The sequence below is a fragment of the Ranitomeya variabilis genome, chromosome 4 (assembly GCF_051348905.1).
Source record: "Ranitomeya variabilis isolate aRanVar5 chromosome 4, aRanVar5.hap1, whole genome shotgun sequence".
Classification (NCBI taxonomy): domain Eukaryota; kingdom Metazoa; phylum Chordata; class Amphibia; order Anura; family Dendrobatidae; genus Ranitomeya; species Ranitomeya variabilis.
In genome coordinates this window covers 49372485-49387447 of record NC_135235.1, presented here as the reverse complement: position 1 = coordinate 49387447, position 14963 = coordinate 49372485, and the positions used below count along the sequence as shown (strand labels likewise).

Below are 14963 nucleotides of genomic sequence, written 5' to 3'. Positions count from 1 at the left end.
CATATAGCCATATTGGTTCTCATGGAGAAAGATAAAATTTGAATAGTCTGGTTTCAACGATACTGGGCAGGCAAGCCCCCTTTAACAATCTTTTGGTTTGGATGTGGTTCATGTCCAGTTCTCCAGGATAAACTCTCAGATTTCTCTTTCAATTTCCCCATTCTTACTATCATATGGGAACAGTACTTGCTCCCATCCACCAGATCTTACAATTAGCATGAAGAGAAACTTTACTCTCCACCTGCCGAGGACTGCTCTTCACAAACCTTTTTCAACCACGCAGGTAGACTTTGACCTTCACCCACCATGGACGCTTCACTCCACCCGCCTTGTGCCAGGCCTTTCACAAGAATACAGATACTGTAGACTCCGTTTTTCACCTGCTACGAAGCCCTATGTTGGATAGGATGATTCACTCCACCTGTATCAACCTAGCTAACACTTCTTAAATTCCATCCTTATAACCACTCACCGTGTCACACTGGGGGATATAGCTAGACCTCCGACTTTACCTCAGCACCCCTTCTTACCTCAGAACCTCTGGTATCTCCAGTATTAGATCAGATAGACAGGGTGGACAGCAGTGTGAGCAGCCTCTTCTTGCATCAGCATATTTGGTGTCTCCACAATTAAATTAGAAAAACATGCTGGACAGCAGTGTGAGCAGCCTCTTCTTACCTCAGCACCCCTGGTATATATAGTATTAGATCAGATAGACAGGGTGGACAGCAGTGTGAGCAGCCTCTTCTTACCTCAGACCCCTGGTATCTCCAGTATTAGACCAGATAGACAGGTTGGACAGCAGTGTGAGCAGCCTCTTCCTACCTCAGACCCCTGGTATCTCCAGTATTAGACAAGATAGACAGGGTGGACAGCAGTGTGAGCAGCCTCTTCTTACCTCAGAACCTCTGGTATCTCCAGTATTAGATCAGATAGACAGGGTGGACAGCAGTGTGAGCAGCCTCTTCTTGCATCAGCATATTTGGTGTCTCCACAATTAAATTAGAAAAACATGCTGGACAGCAGTGTGAGCAGCCTCTTCTTACCTCAGACCCCTGGTATCTCCAGTATTAGATCAGATAGACAGGGTAGGCAGCAGTGTGAGCAGCCTCTTCTTACCTCAGACCCCTGGTATCTCCAGTATTAGACCAGATAGACAGGGTGGACAGCAGTGTGAGCAGCCTCTTCTTACCTCAGACCCCTGGTATCTCCAGTATTAGACCAGATACACAGGGTGGACAGCAGTGTGAGCAGCCTCTTCTTACCTCAGACCCCTGGTATCTCCAGTATTAGATCAGATAGACAGGGTGGGCAGCAGTGTGAGCAGCCTCTTCTTGCATCAGCATATTTGGTGTCTCCACAATTAAATTAGAAAAACATGCTGGACAGCAGTGTGAGCAGCCTCTTCTTACCTCAGCACCCCTGGTATATATAGTATTAGATCAGATAGACAGGGTGGACAGCAGTGTGAGCAGCCTCTTCTTACCTCAGACCCCTGGTATCTCCAGTATTAGACCAGATAGACAGGGTGGACAGCAGTGAGAGCAGTCTCTTCTTACCTCAGCACCCCTGGTATATATAGTATTAGATCAGATAGACATGGTGGACAGCAGTGTGAGCAGCCTCTTCTTACCTCAGACCCCTGGTATCCCCAGTATTAGACCAGATAGACAGGGTGGACAGCAGTGAGAGCAGTCTCTTACCTCAGACCCCTGGTATCTCCAGTATTAGACAAGATAGACAGGGTGGACAGCAGTGTGAGCAGCCTCTTCTTACCTCAGACCCCTGGTATCTCCAGTATTAGATCAGATAGACAGGGTGGGCAGTGTTATGATCCCAATGGCAAAGGATCTCAGAGATTACAGCAAAGTCTGCAAACATAAATACCAGCTCATAGGGACGTGGTAACTAGGCTGACCATATACCTGATCCTAGCACAAACACTAACAGTAGCCGGGGAACGTGCCTACGTTGATCCTAGACGTCTCGCGCAAGCCGGAGAACTAACTAACCCTATAAGGGAAAATAAGACCTCTCTTGCCTCCAGAGAAAAGACCCCAAAGTAATACAAGCCCCCAACAAATAATAACAGTGAGGTAAGAAGAAAAGACAAACGTAAGAATGAACTAGATTTTAGCAAAGAGAGGCCCACTGACTAATAGCAGAATATAGTAAGATGACTTATATGGTCAGCAAAAACCCTGCAAAATATCCACGCTGAATATCCAAGAACCCCCAAACCGACTAACGGTGTGGGGGGAGAATATCAGCCCCCTAGAGCTTCCAGCGATATCAGGAATCACATTTTGTACAAGCTGGACAAAAATATAAACAATGCAAATGATCAAAAATAAGGAAGCAGGACTTAGCTTATCTTGCAAGGAACCAGGACCTGAAGACAGGAGCAAACAGAAATGAACTGATTACAACGATGCCAGGCACTGGACTGAGAATCCAGGAAGTTTAAATAGCAACACCCCAGGCCTAACGAAGCAGGTGAGAACCAACCTGGTAAAAGACAATCCAAGTGCCAAATCACTAGTGACCACAAGAGGGAGCCAAGAAGTATAGTTCACAACAGTACCCCCCCTTTAAGGAGGGGTCACCGAACCCTCACCAAGACCACCAGGGCGACCAGGATGAGCAGCGTGGAAGGCACGAACCAAATCGGCCGCATGAACATCAGAGGCGGCCACCCAGGAATTATCCTCCTGACCATAGCCCTTCCATTTGACCAAATACTGAAGCCTCCATCTAGAGAGACGAGAATCCAAGATCTTCTCTACCACGTACTCCAACTCACCCTCAACCAACACCGGAGCAGGAGGCTCAACAGCAGGAACCACAGGCACAACGTACCGCCGCAACAAAGACCTATGGAACACGTTGTGAATGGCAAACGACACCGGAAGGTCCAAACGAAAAGAAACCGGGTTAAGAACTTCCAAAATTTTATAAGGACCAATAAAGCGAGGCTTAAACTTAGGAGAGGAAACCTTCAGAGGGACATACCGAGAAGACAACCAAACCAAATCCCCAACACGAAGTCGGGGGCCCACACCGCGGCGGCGGTTGGCAAAACGCTGAGCCTTCTCCTGTGACAACCTCAAGTTGTCCACCACAAGATTCCAAATCCGCTGCAACCTATCCACCACGGAATCCACCCCAGGACAGTCAGAAGACTCAACATGACCCGAGGAGAAACGAGGATGAAAACCAGAGTTGCAGAAGAATGGCGAAACCAAAGTAGCGGAACTAGCCCGATTATTAAGGGCAAACTCCGCCAATGGCAAGAAGGTCACCCAATCATCCTGGTCCGCAGAAACAAAACATCTCAAATAAGCCTCCAGTGTCTGATTAGTTCGCTCCGTTTGACCATTAGTCTGAGGATGGAAGGCAGATGAAAACGACAAATCAATGCCCATTTTAGCACAAAAAGATCGCCAGAATCTGGACACAAACTGGGATCCTCTGTCGGACACGATATTCTCCGGAATGCCGTGCAAACGAACCACATTCTGAAAAAACAAAGGAACCAGATCGGAAGAGGAAGGCAACTTAGGCAAGGGTACCAAATGGACCATCTTGGAAAAACGATCACACACCACCCAGATGACAGACATTCCTTGAGACACCGGAAGATCAGAAATGAAATCCATGGAAATGTGTGTCCAAGGCCTCTTCGGGACGGGCAAGGGCAGAAGCAACCCGCTAGCACGAGAACAACAAGGCTTAGCCCGAGCACAAGTCCCACAGGACTGCACAAATGACCGCACATCCCGTGACAAGGAAGGCCACCAAAAGGACCTAGCCACCAAATCTCGGGTACCAAAAATTCCCGGATGCCCTGCCAACACCGAGGAATGAACCTCGGAAATGGCTTTGCTGGTCCATTTATCAGGAACAAACAGTCTGTCGGGTGGACAAGAGTCAGGTCTACCAGCCTGAAATCTCTGCAACACACGTCGCAAATCAGGAGATATGGCCGACACGATTACTCCCTCTTTAAGAATACCAGCTGGCTCCGAGACTCCAGGAGAGTCAGGCACAAAGCTCCTAGAAAGAGCATCAGCCTTAACATTCTTCGAACCAGGCAGGTACGAGACCACAAAGTCAAAACGAGAGAAAAACAATGACCAACGAGCCTGTCTAGGATTCAGGCGCTTAGCAGACTCGAGATACATCAGATTTTTGTGATCAGTCAAGACCACCACACGATGCTTAGCACCCTCGAGCCAATGACGCCACTCCTCAAATGCCCACTTCATGGCCAACAACTCCCGATTACCAACATCATAGTTCCGCTCAGCAGGCGAAAACTTCCTAGAGAAAAAAGCACATGGTCTCATCACAGAGCAACCAGAGCCTCTCTGCGACAAAACAGCCCCAGCACCGATCTCAGAAGCATCCACTTCAACCTGAAAGGGAAGTGAGACATCAGGCTTGCACAAAACAGGCGCCGAAGTAAACCGGCGCTTCAGCTCCTGGAAGGCCTCCACGGCTGCAGGGGCCCAACTAGTCACATCAGAACCTTTCTTGGTCATATCCGTCAAAGGTTTAACAACGCTAGAAAAGTTAGCGATAAAGCGACGGTAGAAATTAGCAAACCCCAAGAACTTCTGAAGACTCTTAACAGACGTGGGCTGAGTCCAATCATGAATAGCTCGGACCTTGACTGGGTCCATCTCCACAGCAGAAGGGGAGAAAATAAAACCCAAAAAGGAAACCTTCTGCACTCCAAAGAGACACTTTGAGCCCTTCACAAACAAAGCATTATCACGCAAAACCTGAAACACCATCCTGACCTGCTTTACATGAGAATCCCAATCATCCGAGAAAACCAGAATATCATTCAGATAAACAATCATAAATTTATCCAGATACTTCCGGAAGATATCATGCATAAAGGACTGAAACACTGAAGGAGCATTAGAGAGCCCAAAGGGCATCACCAAGTATTCAAAATGACCTTCGGGCGTATTGAATGCAGTTTTCCATTCATCTCCCTGCCTAATGCGCACAAGGTTGTACGCACCACGAAGATCTATCTTGGTGAACCACTTGGCACCCTTAATCCGAGAAAACAAGTCTGACAATAGTGGCAAAGGATACTGAAACTTAACAGTGATTTTATTCAGAAGCCGATAGTCTATACAAGGTCTCAAAGACCCGTCCTTCTTGGCCACAAAAAAGAATCCCGCACCAATAGGGGAAGAGGATGGACGAATATGCCCCTTCTCCAAAGACTCCTTGACATAAGAACGCATTGCGGCATGCTCGGGTACAGACAAATTAAATAATCGTCCCTTAGGAAATTTACTGCCAGGAATCAAATCTATTGCGCAGTCACAGTCCCTATGAGGAGGAAGAGCACTGGACCTGGACTCACTGAATACATCCTGATAGTCACACAAATATTCAGGAACCTCTGAAGGAGTAGAAGTAGCAATAGACACCGGCGGAGAATCGCAATGAATTCCCTGACAACCCCAACTCGACACCGACATAGCCTTCCAATCCAAAACAGGATTATGGGTCTGTAACCATGGCAGACCCAACACGACCAAATCATTCATTTTATGCAGAACAAGAAAACGAATCACCTCCCGATGTTCAGGAGTCATGCACATGGTCACTTGTGTCCAATACTGCGGTTTATTTTCCGCCAGTGGCGTAGCATCAATTCCTCTGAGAGGAATAGGAACCTTTAAAGGCTCCAAGACAAAACCACAGCGCTTGGCAAACGACAAGTCCATAAGACTCAGGGCAGCACCTGAATCCACAAACGCCATAACAGGGTAGGAAGACAATGAGCAAATTAAAGTCACAGACAAAATAAATTTAGGCTGCAAATTACCAATGGAGACAGGACTGACAACCTTGGTTAGGCGTCTAGAGCATGCTGATATAACATGTGTAGAATCACCACAGTAAAAACACAGCCCATTCCGTCGTCTATGATTTTGTCGTTCGGTTCTAGTCAGGATTCTATCACATTGCATTGCTGGATCGGGGTTTCTATCACATTGCATTGAAACAGGTGTCTGTTCAGACAACACCGCCAGAGGATTAGCGGATTTGCGCTCCCGCAAACGCCGATCAATCTGAATAGCCAGCGCCATAGAATCATTCAGACTTGTAGGAATTGTGAAACCCACCATCACATTCTTAATGGCTTCAGAAAGACCATTTCTGAAATTTGCGGCCAGAGCACATTCATTCCATTGAGTAAGCACGGACCATTTCCGAAATTTTTGGCAATACACTTCGGCTTTATCCTGGCCCTGAGAGATAGCCAGTAGAGCTTTTTCTGCCTGAATTTCAAGATTAGGCTCCTCATAAAGCAATCCGAGCGCCAGAAAAAACGCATCAACATCCGCCAATGCCGGATCTCCTGGCGCTAACGAGAAAGCCCAATCCTGAGGGTCGCCACGCAAAAAGGAGATAACAATTTTAACTTGCTGAGCTGAATCTCCAGACGAACGAGGTTTCAAAGATAGAAACAATTTACAATTATTCCTAAAATTTCTAAATTTAAATCGATCTCCAGAGAACAGCTCAGGAATAGGTATCTTAGGCTCAGACACAGGACTGCTAACAACAAAATCCTGAATGCTCTGCACTCGTGCAGCAAGCTGATCCACACTAGTACTCAAGGTCTGAACATTCATGTCTGCAGCAAGCTTACAGCCACTCTGAGAAAAAGGGGAAGGAAGAAAGAGGAGAAAAAAAAACAAAAAACTCAGAACTCCTTTTCTTTTAATCCCACTTCTGCAATGCATTAACTATTCATTAGGCCTGGCATACTGTTATGATCCCAATGGCAAAGGATCTCAGAGATTACAGCAAAGTCTGCAAACATAAATACCAGCTCATAGGGACGTGGTAACTAGGCTGACCATATACCTGATCCTAGCACAAACACTAACAGTAGCCGGGGAACGTGCCTACGTTGATCCTAGACGTCTCGCGCCAGCCGGAGAACTAACTAACCCTATAAGGGAAAATAAGACCTCTCTTGCCTCCAGAGAAAAGACCCCAAAGTAATACAAGCCCCCAACAAATAATAACGGTGAGGTAAGAAGAAAAGACAAACGTAAGAATGAACTAGATTTTAGCAAAGAGAGGCCCACTGACTAATAGCAGAATATAGTAAGATGACTTATATGGTCAGCAAAAACCCTGCAAAATATCCACGCTGAATATCCAAGAACCCCCAAACCGACTAACGGTGTGGGGGGAGAATATCAGCCCCCTAGAGCTTCTAGCGATATCAGGAATCACATTTTGTACAAGCTGGACAAAAATATAAACAATGCAAATGATCAAAAATAAGGAAGCAGGACTTAGCTTATCTTGCAAGGAACCAGGACCTGAAGACAGGAGCAAACAGAAATGAACTGATTACAATGATGCCAGGCACTGGACTGAGAATCCAGGAAGTTTAAATAGCAACACCCCAGGCCTAACGAAGCAGGTGAGAACCAACCTGGTAAAAGACAATCCAAGTGCCAAATCACTAGTGACCACAAGAGGGAGCCAAGAAGTATAGTTCACAACAGGGCAGCAGTGTGAGCAGCCTCTTCTTACCTCAGACCCCTGGTATCTCCAGTATTAGACCAGATAGACAGGGTGGACAGCAGTGTGAGCAGCCTCTTCTTACCTCAGACCCCTGGTATCTCCAGTATTAGACCAGACACACAGGGTGGACAGCAGTGTGAGCAGCCTCTTCTTACCTCAGACCCCTGGTATCTCTAGTATTAGATCAGATAGACAGGGTGGACAGCAGTGTGAGCAGCCTCTTCTTACCTCAGACCCCTGGTATCTCCAGTATTAGACCAGATAGACAGGGTGGACAGCAGTGTGAGCGGCCTCTTCTTACCTCAGACCCCTGGTATCTCCAGTATTAGACCAGATAGACAGGGTGGACAGCAGTGTGAGCAGCCTCTTCTTACCTCAGACCCCTGGTATCTCCAGTATTAGACCAGATACACAGGGTGGGCAGCAGTGTGAGCAGTCTCTTCTTACCTCAGACCCCTGGTATCTCCAGTATTAGACCAGATAGACAGGGTGGACAGTAGTGTGAGCAGTCTCTTCTTACCTCAGATCCCTAGTATCTCCAGTATTGTATTAGACCAGATAGACATGGTGGGCAGCAGTGTGAGCAGTCTCTTCTTACCTCAGCCCCTCTGGTATCTCCAGTATTAGATCAGATAGACAGGGTGTACAGCAGTGTGAGCAGCCTCTTCTTACCTAAGCATCCCTGGTATCTCCGGTATTAGATCAGATAGACATGGTGGACAGCAGTGTGAGCAGCCTCTTCTTATCTCAGACGCCTGGTATCTCCAGTATTAGATCAGATAGACAGGGTGGACAGCAGTGTGAGCAGCCTCTTCTTACCTCAGACACCTAGTATCTCCAGTATTAGACCAGATAGACATGGTGGGCAGCAGTGTGAGCAGCCTCTTCTTACCTCAGCACCCCTGGTGTCTCCAGTATTAGATCAGATAGACAGGGTGGACAGCAGTGTGAGCAGCCTCTTCTTACCTCAGACGCCTGGTATCTCCAGTATTAGATCAGATAGACAGGGTGGACAGCAGTGTGAGCAGCCTCTTCTTACCTCAGACACCTGGTATCTCCAGTTTTAGACCAGATAGACATGGTGGGCAGCAGTGTGAGCAGCCTCTTCTTACCTCAGCACCCCTGGTGTCTCCAGTATTAGATCAGATAGACAGGGTGGACAGCAGTGTGAGCAGCCTCTTCTTACCTCAGCACTCCTGGCGTCTCCGGTATTAGATCAGAATACCCACTGAGAGCACATATTTCTTTTAGCATACAAAGACGGTTTCTCTCAGTTTAACAAGGCAGTGGCCATCGCTTCATACTATTTTGACTAAATGAGTGCAATTTACTAATTAAAGGTATTTAAAAATGAATTCTGGTTTTATCATTATAAACTATAAGGTGTTTTGTTTATTTTTGCAGGACAAGCCTTTCTCTGACGTTTTTACTATATCACATAACTTTCCTCAAAGGTTCGTCACATTTAGTTTATTACTTTTTGCTTCTATTTTTGCACAGGAATGAACAGATTTGGAGTAGGTTTACCAGCTCGGCATCTAAACTTAAAAATAGTAAAAGTGAAATATACAGTAGAAAATATTTAGTATTATACTGTTGAGGATATGACGACGGTCTCTGCATCCATAGGAATGAATTGGCGTCAGTCACCTGATAACTAAACCGGCTGTTCTCCCCGCCTATGTCAACTTTTGCGCCTGTATCTGCACATGCACTTATAGCATTCAGTGATACCTAAAAATGTGGCCAATGTCTTCGTGTTATGTGTGGGCAGCTGTGGGCCTTAAAATGAAGAGCTGGGGTCAACACTGACAGGGTTTAGAGTCTCCTGTCACAATACACAGTGTAAATGAGGAGTCAGGCTAAATCCCCATTGTAGAGTTGAGGAAAATGGTTCCCAAGACCCTTGTCCAGAGACCACAAAATGGTAGTTCTTGGCTGCCGGGCCAGAACCTTGTAAACCCCCAGCTATTTGCCGCCATCACTGGCTCCTTTTCTGGTTAGTAGACTCTGCACGATGTCATTGTTGCGGCATGACACATTCATGGGCCTACTAATCAAAAGAGGCAACGGCGATGCTGACACGTAGGAGGAGATTCGTAGGGCTCTGGTCTGATAGCCACAAACTACCAACATGGGTCCTGTGCGTCAAATAGTTCAACTTTACCCCATGGTCTTTTTTCATCTGCACATCCTACAAAGACTATACGTCTTCCCTTAGGTCTAAGGCCGGCCATACCTACAGCTGTGCTCAAAAGTTCGCTCAAAAAGAGAAAACACAGTAGTTTAACAACAAATGGCTTCACCCAACCACTAACCATGAGTGGAGAAAAAGTTTTGGTGTTTTCATATTCTCTGAAAAAAGGCCAAGAAAGCAAAAATTCTGCCGGGGTATGTAAACTTTTGACCACAACTGTATTAGATGGCTGTTGGCCAAATGATCATTCGTCCGACAGCCATCTCAGCCGACTCTCTACTCGTTCTGCTGAGTGCTCCTGCGTTCTCTATCAGAAAGTCGCCGACTGACACGTCAGCTGGTGGCTTATCTCTGGGAGAACATTGCAATCGGCATTCCAAAATCGGACATGTCTAATCGACATCTCCCCCGACCATAAGTCGGCCGGCGCCCCCAGACACATTGGACAGTTGGCTAAACTTGTTTGTATTGGCAGCTTTATCCGACATTAATCTAATGTGTATAGTGGCCTTTGCATCCCCCCATTCAATCATTTTGGCACATAGACAGATAAGCCATTGTGTCTGGAGATACATTGAAATGGGTAGAAGGGGTCTTCTAGTAGTATATATTCAAGACCCTCAACAATCACAAATATGGGATACCCAATTTAATGGCCAATTCTGCCAAGGGCAATAATTGAGCAGGCTTGGGTGAAGTACAAAAGGCTTTAACTTCATCAACTGACGATATCTTAAGTCCTATTATAAGGGATTTATCAATTAACTTAATGATAAAAGCTGCATACATTATTAGATCAGGTGAGGTTAAAAACATCTCGTTTAGAATAGTTGTATAAAGCTATCTGAAAGGTTTCACTGAATGTCAGGAATGCTTTCAGAATGGATTATAGACAGTAGCTTATCTGACTTAAAATAAACACACCAGTCTCATCAGGTCTAAGAGATTTATTTAATAATGTATGCAGTTTTTTTTCATGAAACCTAATGACAGATCTGTTTGAAAGGAAAAAAAATAAGGCTATGTTCCCACCAGGCGTTTTTGGTGAGTTTTTTTACACTGCGTATGTTCGAAAAACTGCAAGTAACCTATTCTAATTAATGGGGGCAAAAATGGTAAAGAAAATGTGCAACATCAAAAACTCATCAAGAGTTCATTATGGGATCATCGCCTAGATGTTACAATATGTTTCAGGTTAATTTTAATACTTTTTTTGTCTCGATTGCAGACAACCAGTGGCGCCCATCAGACCTCCGCCACCTTCCCGTCCTCCTCAGCCGTCGACAGTCCCACAGTATAACTGGCCAGTGGCCACATAACTTCTGACAACAATTCACACTCGAGCACCTCAACGTCATCACTGAGAAGTCTCAGGAACAAAACCTGATTTTCAGATTTTTGCCAAAGATCCCGCTGGGGACAATAAGTGCCAAATTGCTGAGCTAGAATCCCTGGGCCTTGGGCGTAGCACTGATGATCTATGGTCACACATAGCGGTTCTGCCACGCGGGCTGACTTGTCTAGCAGTGCCTCAGTTTTGTGGCAAACAATGAAAACAGTGAAACATGGGTGTTTTTTGCCACACGGTGAAAACCTTGGCATCACCCCCAACGAATGAACTTACCCATACAGTGTCACAAAGTCATCGTTAAGAGCTGAGAACCACATTATCAAGACATAACCGGGATGAAGGAATCACGATGAAAGCTGCTACATAACAAAATCTTAAAAATGCACTTTTATAAGATCCGTTTTAAGAAGCTGTATATATATAAATGTTATACGATATATAATGTGAAATCTTCGTTATTTCTGTGCCATACGACTTTTATTGTATTATACTCCTGAAACACAAACCTATGTGATATCTCTAGCTTCTGAGGAACGCAAGAACCTGTGGTTAGAGGTGAGCAGAATGATTTGCAGGATCCTGGTCCAGTGGCCATGTTAGTGGTCCAAGGTCACCGGACGAGAGCCCTGTAACCCAGAGGTGTCAAACTGCATTCCTCGAGGGCCGCCAACAGGTCATGTTTTCAGGATTTCCTTAGCATTCCACAAGGTGCTGGAATCATTCTGTGCAGGTGATTAAATTATCACCTGTGCAATACAAGGAAATCCTGAAAACATGACCTGTTGGCGGCCCTCGAGGAATGCAGTTTGACACCTCTGCTGTAACCCTCCTCCTATTCGCCGGCAGTTCTTCTGACTAGTAGACCTGTCGTGATGTCACCGTTGCGGTATGACATTGTACCAAGTCTACCACTCAGAAGAGGATGGCAGGAAGGAGGAGGTTTGCAGAGGTCACAGACTACCAACATGGCCTCTGGAGCAGGTTCCTGCGAATCATTCTGCTCGACTCTTTATCTGTGATGTGACTGCTTCTTTAAAAATATAGTGGTTGTGTGATGTCACTGGCTGCTTGCACATGATAGGCTTCTGTCTCTGTGATGTCACTGGCTGCTTGCACATGATAGGCTTCTGTCTCTCTGATGTCACTGGCTGCTTGCACATGATAGGCTTCTGTCTGTGATGTCACTGGCTGCTTGCACATGATAGGCTTCTGTCTCTGTGATGTCACTGGCTGCTTGCACATGATAGGCTTCTGTCTGTGATGTCACTGGCTGCTTGCACATGATAGGCTTCTGTCTCTGTGATGTCACTGGCTGCTTGCACATGATAGGCTTCTGTCTGTGATGTCACTGGCTGCTTGCACATGATAGGCTTCTGTCTCTGTGATGTCACTGGCTGCTTGCACATGATAGGCTTCTGTCTCTGTGATGTCACTGGCTGCTTGCACATGATGGGCTTCTGTCTCTGTGATGTCACTGGCTGCTTGCACATGATAGGCTTCTGTCTCTGTGATGTCACTGGCTGCTTGTACATGATAGGCTTCTGTCTGTGATGTCACTGGCTGCTTGCACATGATGGGCTTCTGTCTCTGTGATGTCACTGGCTGCTTGCACATAATAGGCTTGTGTCTCGGTGATGTCACTGGCTGCTTGCACATGATAGGCTTCTGTCTCTGTGATGTCACTGGCTGCTTGCACATGATGGGCTTCTGTCTCTGTGATGTCACTGGCTGCTTGCACATGATAGGCTTCTGTCTCTGTGATGTCACTGGCTGCTTGCACATGATAGGCTTCTGTCTCTGTGATGTCACTGGCTGCTTGCACATAATAGGCTTGTGTCTCTGTGATGTCACTGGCTGCTTGCACATGATAGGCTTCTGTCTCTGTGATGTCACTGGCTGCTTGCACATGATAGGCTTTTGTCTCTGTGATGTCACTGGCTGCTTGCACATGATAGGCTTCTGTCTCTGTGATGTCACTGGCTGCTTGCACATGATGGGCTTTTGCCTCTGTGATGTCACTTGCTTCTGATCAACCAATGGGGTAATGTCTTCTGTGTTTGGTTTGCTGGGGCTTTCTAATATTGACCCTGATGAGCACTGATTCATGGATGGCACGTGCCGCATTTACTAACTGATGAACTGGGGAACTAATGTATAGTTGTCACAATTGCATAGGCAAAATGGCATTGCTGTTATGTGGCTGGCAATCTCATCACAACTGCATGGGCACCAAATATTCTTAGGGCTGGCACTGCAATAGGAGAGTTTCTTAGTGCCTGGCACATTAGTATGATACTTGTATGGATTTTTTGTTGTAGGGATTAGTAGGATTTATACTTTTGTATCAGTAGACTGTAATCTGTTGTTGGCACTATACGGACAACTATTTGTGTTGGACCCTATTTTTTGGACATAGTCACTTCTCTGATGCTGGCCATCAAAATAAAATGTCCGTCAGCCAAATACTTACACAGCCGATGTACTATTGATCTCCTCGAGGCTGTGGGATACAGAAATAAGTAAGCCATGTGACCATTTACAATCTGTGTATAGAGGTGAAGAAGATGATGGTACTATATCTAAGTAATGTAAAAAATAAATATAATTATGATCCTGTACAATGCTGTGTGTGACTATAAGAAAGTAAAACAATATTTCAGACTCCACATGTTAATTCGACTTTTTACTTTATTTTAGAGGCACTTTAGGCCAATCACATGGTACATTTATTGTAGTCCATAGACCTTCAGCAGACCATCTGATGGCGCGGAGCATTATAGCTGCTGAAAACACTAGATAATAGCACAGACATAAAATGTAAGAGATGCTAGGAGACCCAGGTCTTCAGAGAGAAGAGTGTCTGGACTCCTATGGTTACTGTGTCTCCTGGCATAAACGATATCACGTGGTGACTGCAGCAGATCATCGGTGCATCTGTAAAATGACACATTTTTGGCATCGGTGAGTCTCATCTGATTTATGGAAAAACTAGTGCAAGTTGAAATTTATTTTTTCACATGCTGAAAAATCGCTCATCTGCACTGCCCAACTAAATAAAGCTGCGAAAATCGAAAATACGGTGGTGTGAATGAGCCCTGAGGTGTAGGAGGAATCTCTGATTACTGCCTCCCTCCCTAGTGGTGGGCCGGGGGTCCACTGCCTACCACACCGAAAACAGTGGTGACAAAATTAGTGTGCGGTCGTGACTCCATGCGGTACTATTCCCTGGCGGCTGCATGGAGGTGCGCGCTTTACCCCTCGGTGTTACAATAAATGAAACAGGAGGCGCAGTAGTAGTTGAGAAAGGAACTGACGTTTACTAATGGTTACAGATAGCGGTATAAAAGCCTGGTGGTAACACATGAATGGCACAGAAGCACACGATACTGAGCAAGTAGTGTACAGAGCAGCGCTACTCCAAGAGTTCCATATCTTACCCTTAATTCACTCCTGCCAAGAGAAAAAAACTTTCCTTCCTTCTCTATCTAGTCATATTATTCCCAACTTATTCTTCCCTACTTTTTAAAGATCCAGACTGTTCACAAAACTATATCTCGGTACGTTTTTTTCCCTCATTTTTATTCCAACCCTCCACTTTTGGCTCTTATATACCTCATTCATTTCACATTTATATTTTAAAAAAAACCTTTTAATTTTGTAAGATCTTTTCCTACTTTTTCACCTCTTGGTGTTAGTTTTTTATTCTTCACCACTTTTTAAAAAACTAGAACACTCACAACACTCTACGTCAGCTCAATATTCCCTATTTTCTCTCAATCACAGCTCTCTCCCTCCTCCCTCCTAACCTCTAGATCTCTTATATTCTGTAAGACA

The 14963-nt window shown here is 45.5% G+C and overlaps 1 protein-coding gene across 2 annotated transcripts in view; it reads left to right on the top strand.

Moving 5' to 3' along the window:
* Positions 1-13794, top strand: part of LOC143769699 (disintegrin and metalloproteinase domain-containing protein 9-like) — a 74084-nt gene extending 60290 nt beyond the window's left edge. Inside the window, exons 21-23 of one of the 2 annotated variants that reach the window (XR_013214465.1) lie at positions 8986-9035; positions 11007-11768; positions 11927-13794. Coding sequence is in view for 1 of the 2 variants with exons in the window: in XM_077258484.1 (XP_077114599.1) it covers positions 8986-9035; positions 11007-11097 (141 nt within the window). In the remaining variant the exon portion in view is untranslated. Of the gene's footprint in view, positions 1-8985; positions 9036-11006 lie in introns of both variants that reach the window. The other variant, XM_077258484.1, reaches the window with a different exon arrangement.
* The last annotated feature ends 1169 nt before the right edge of the window (positions 13795-14963 follow it).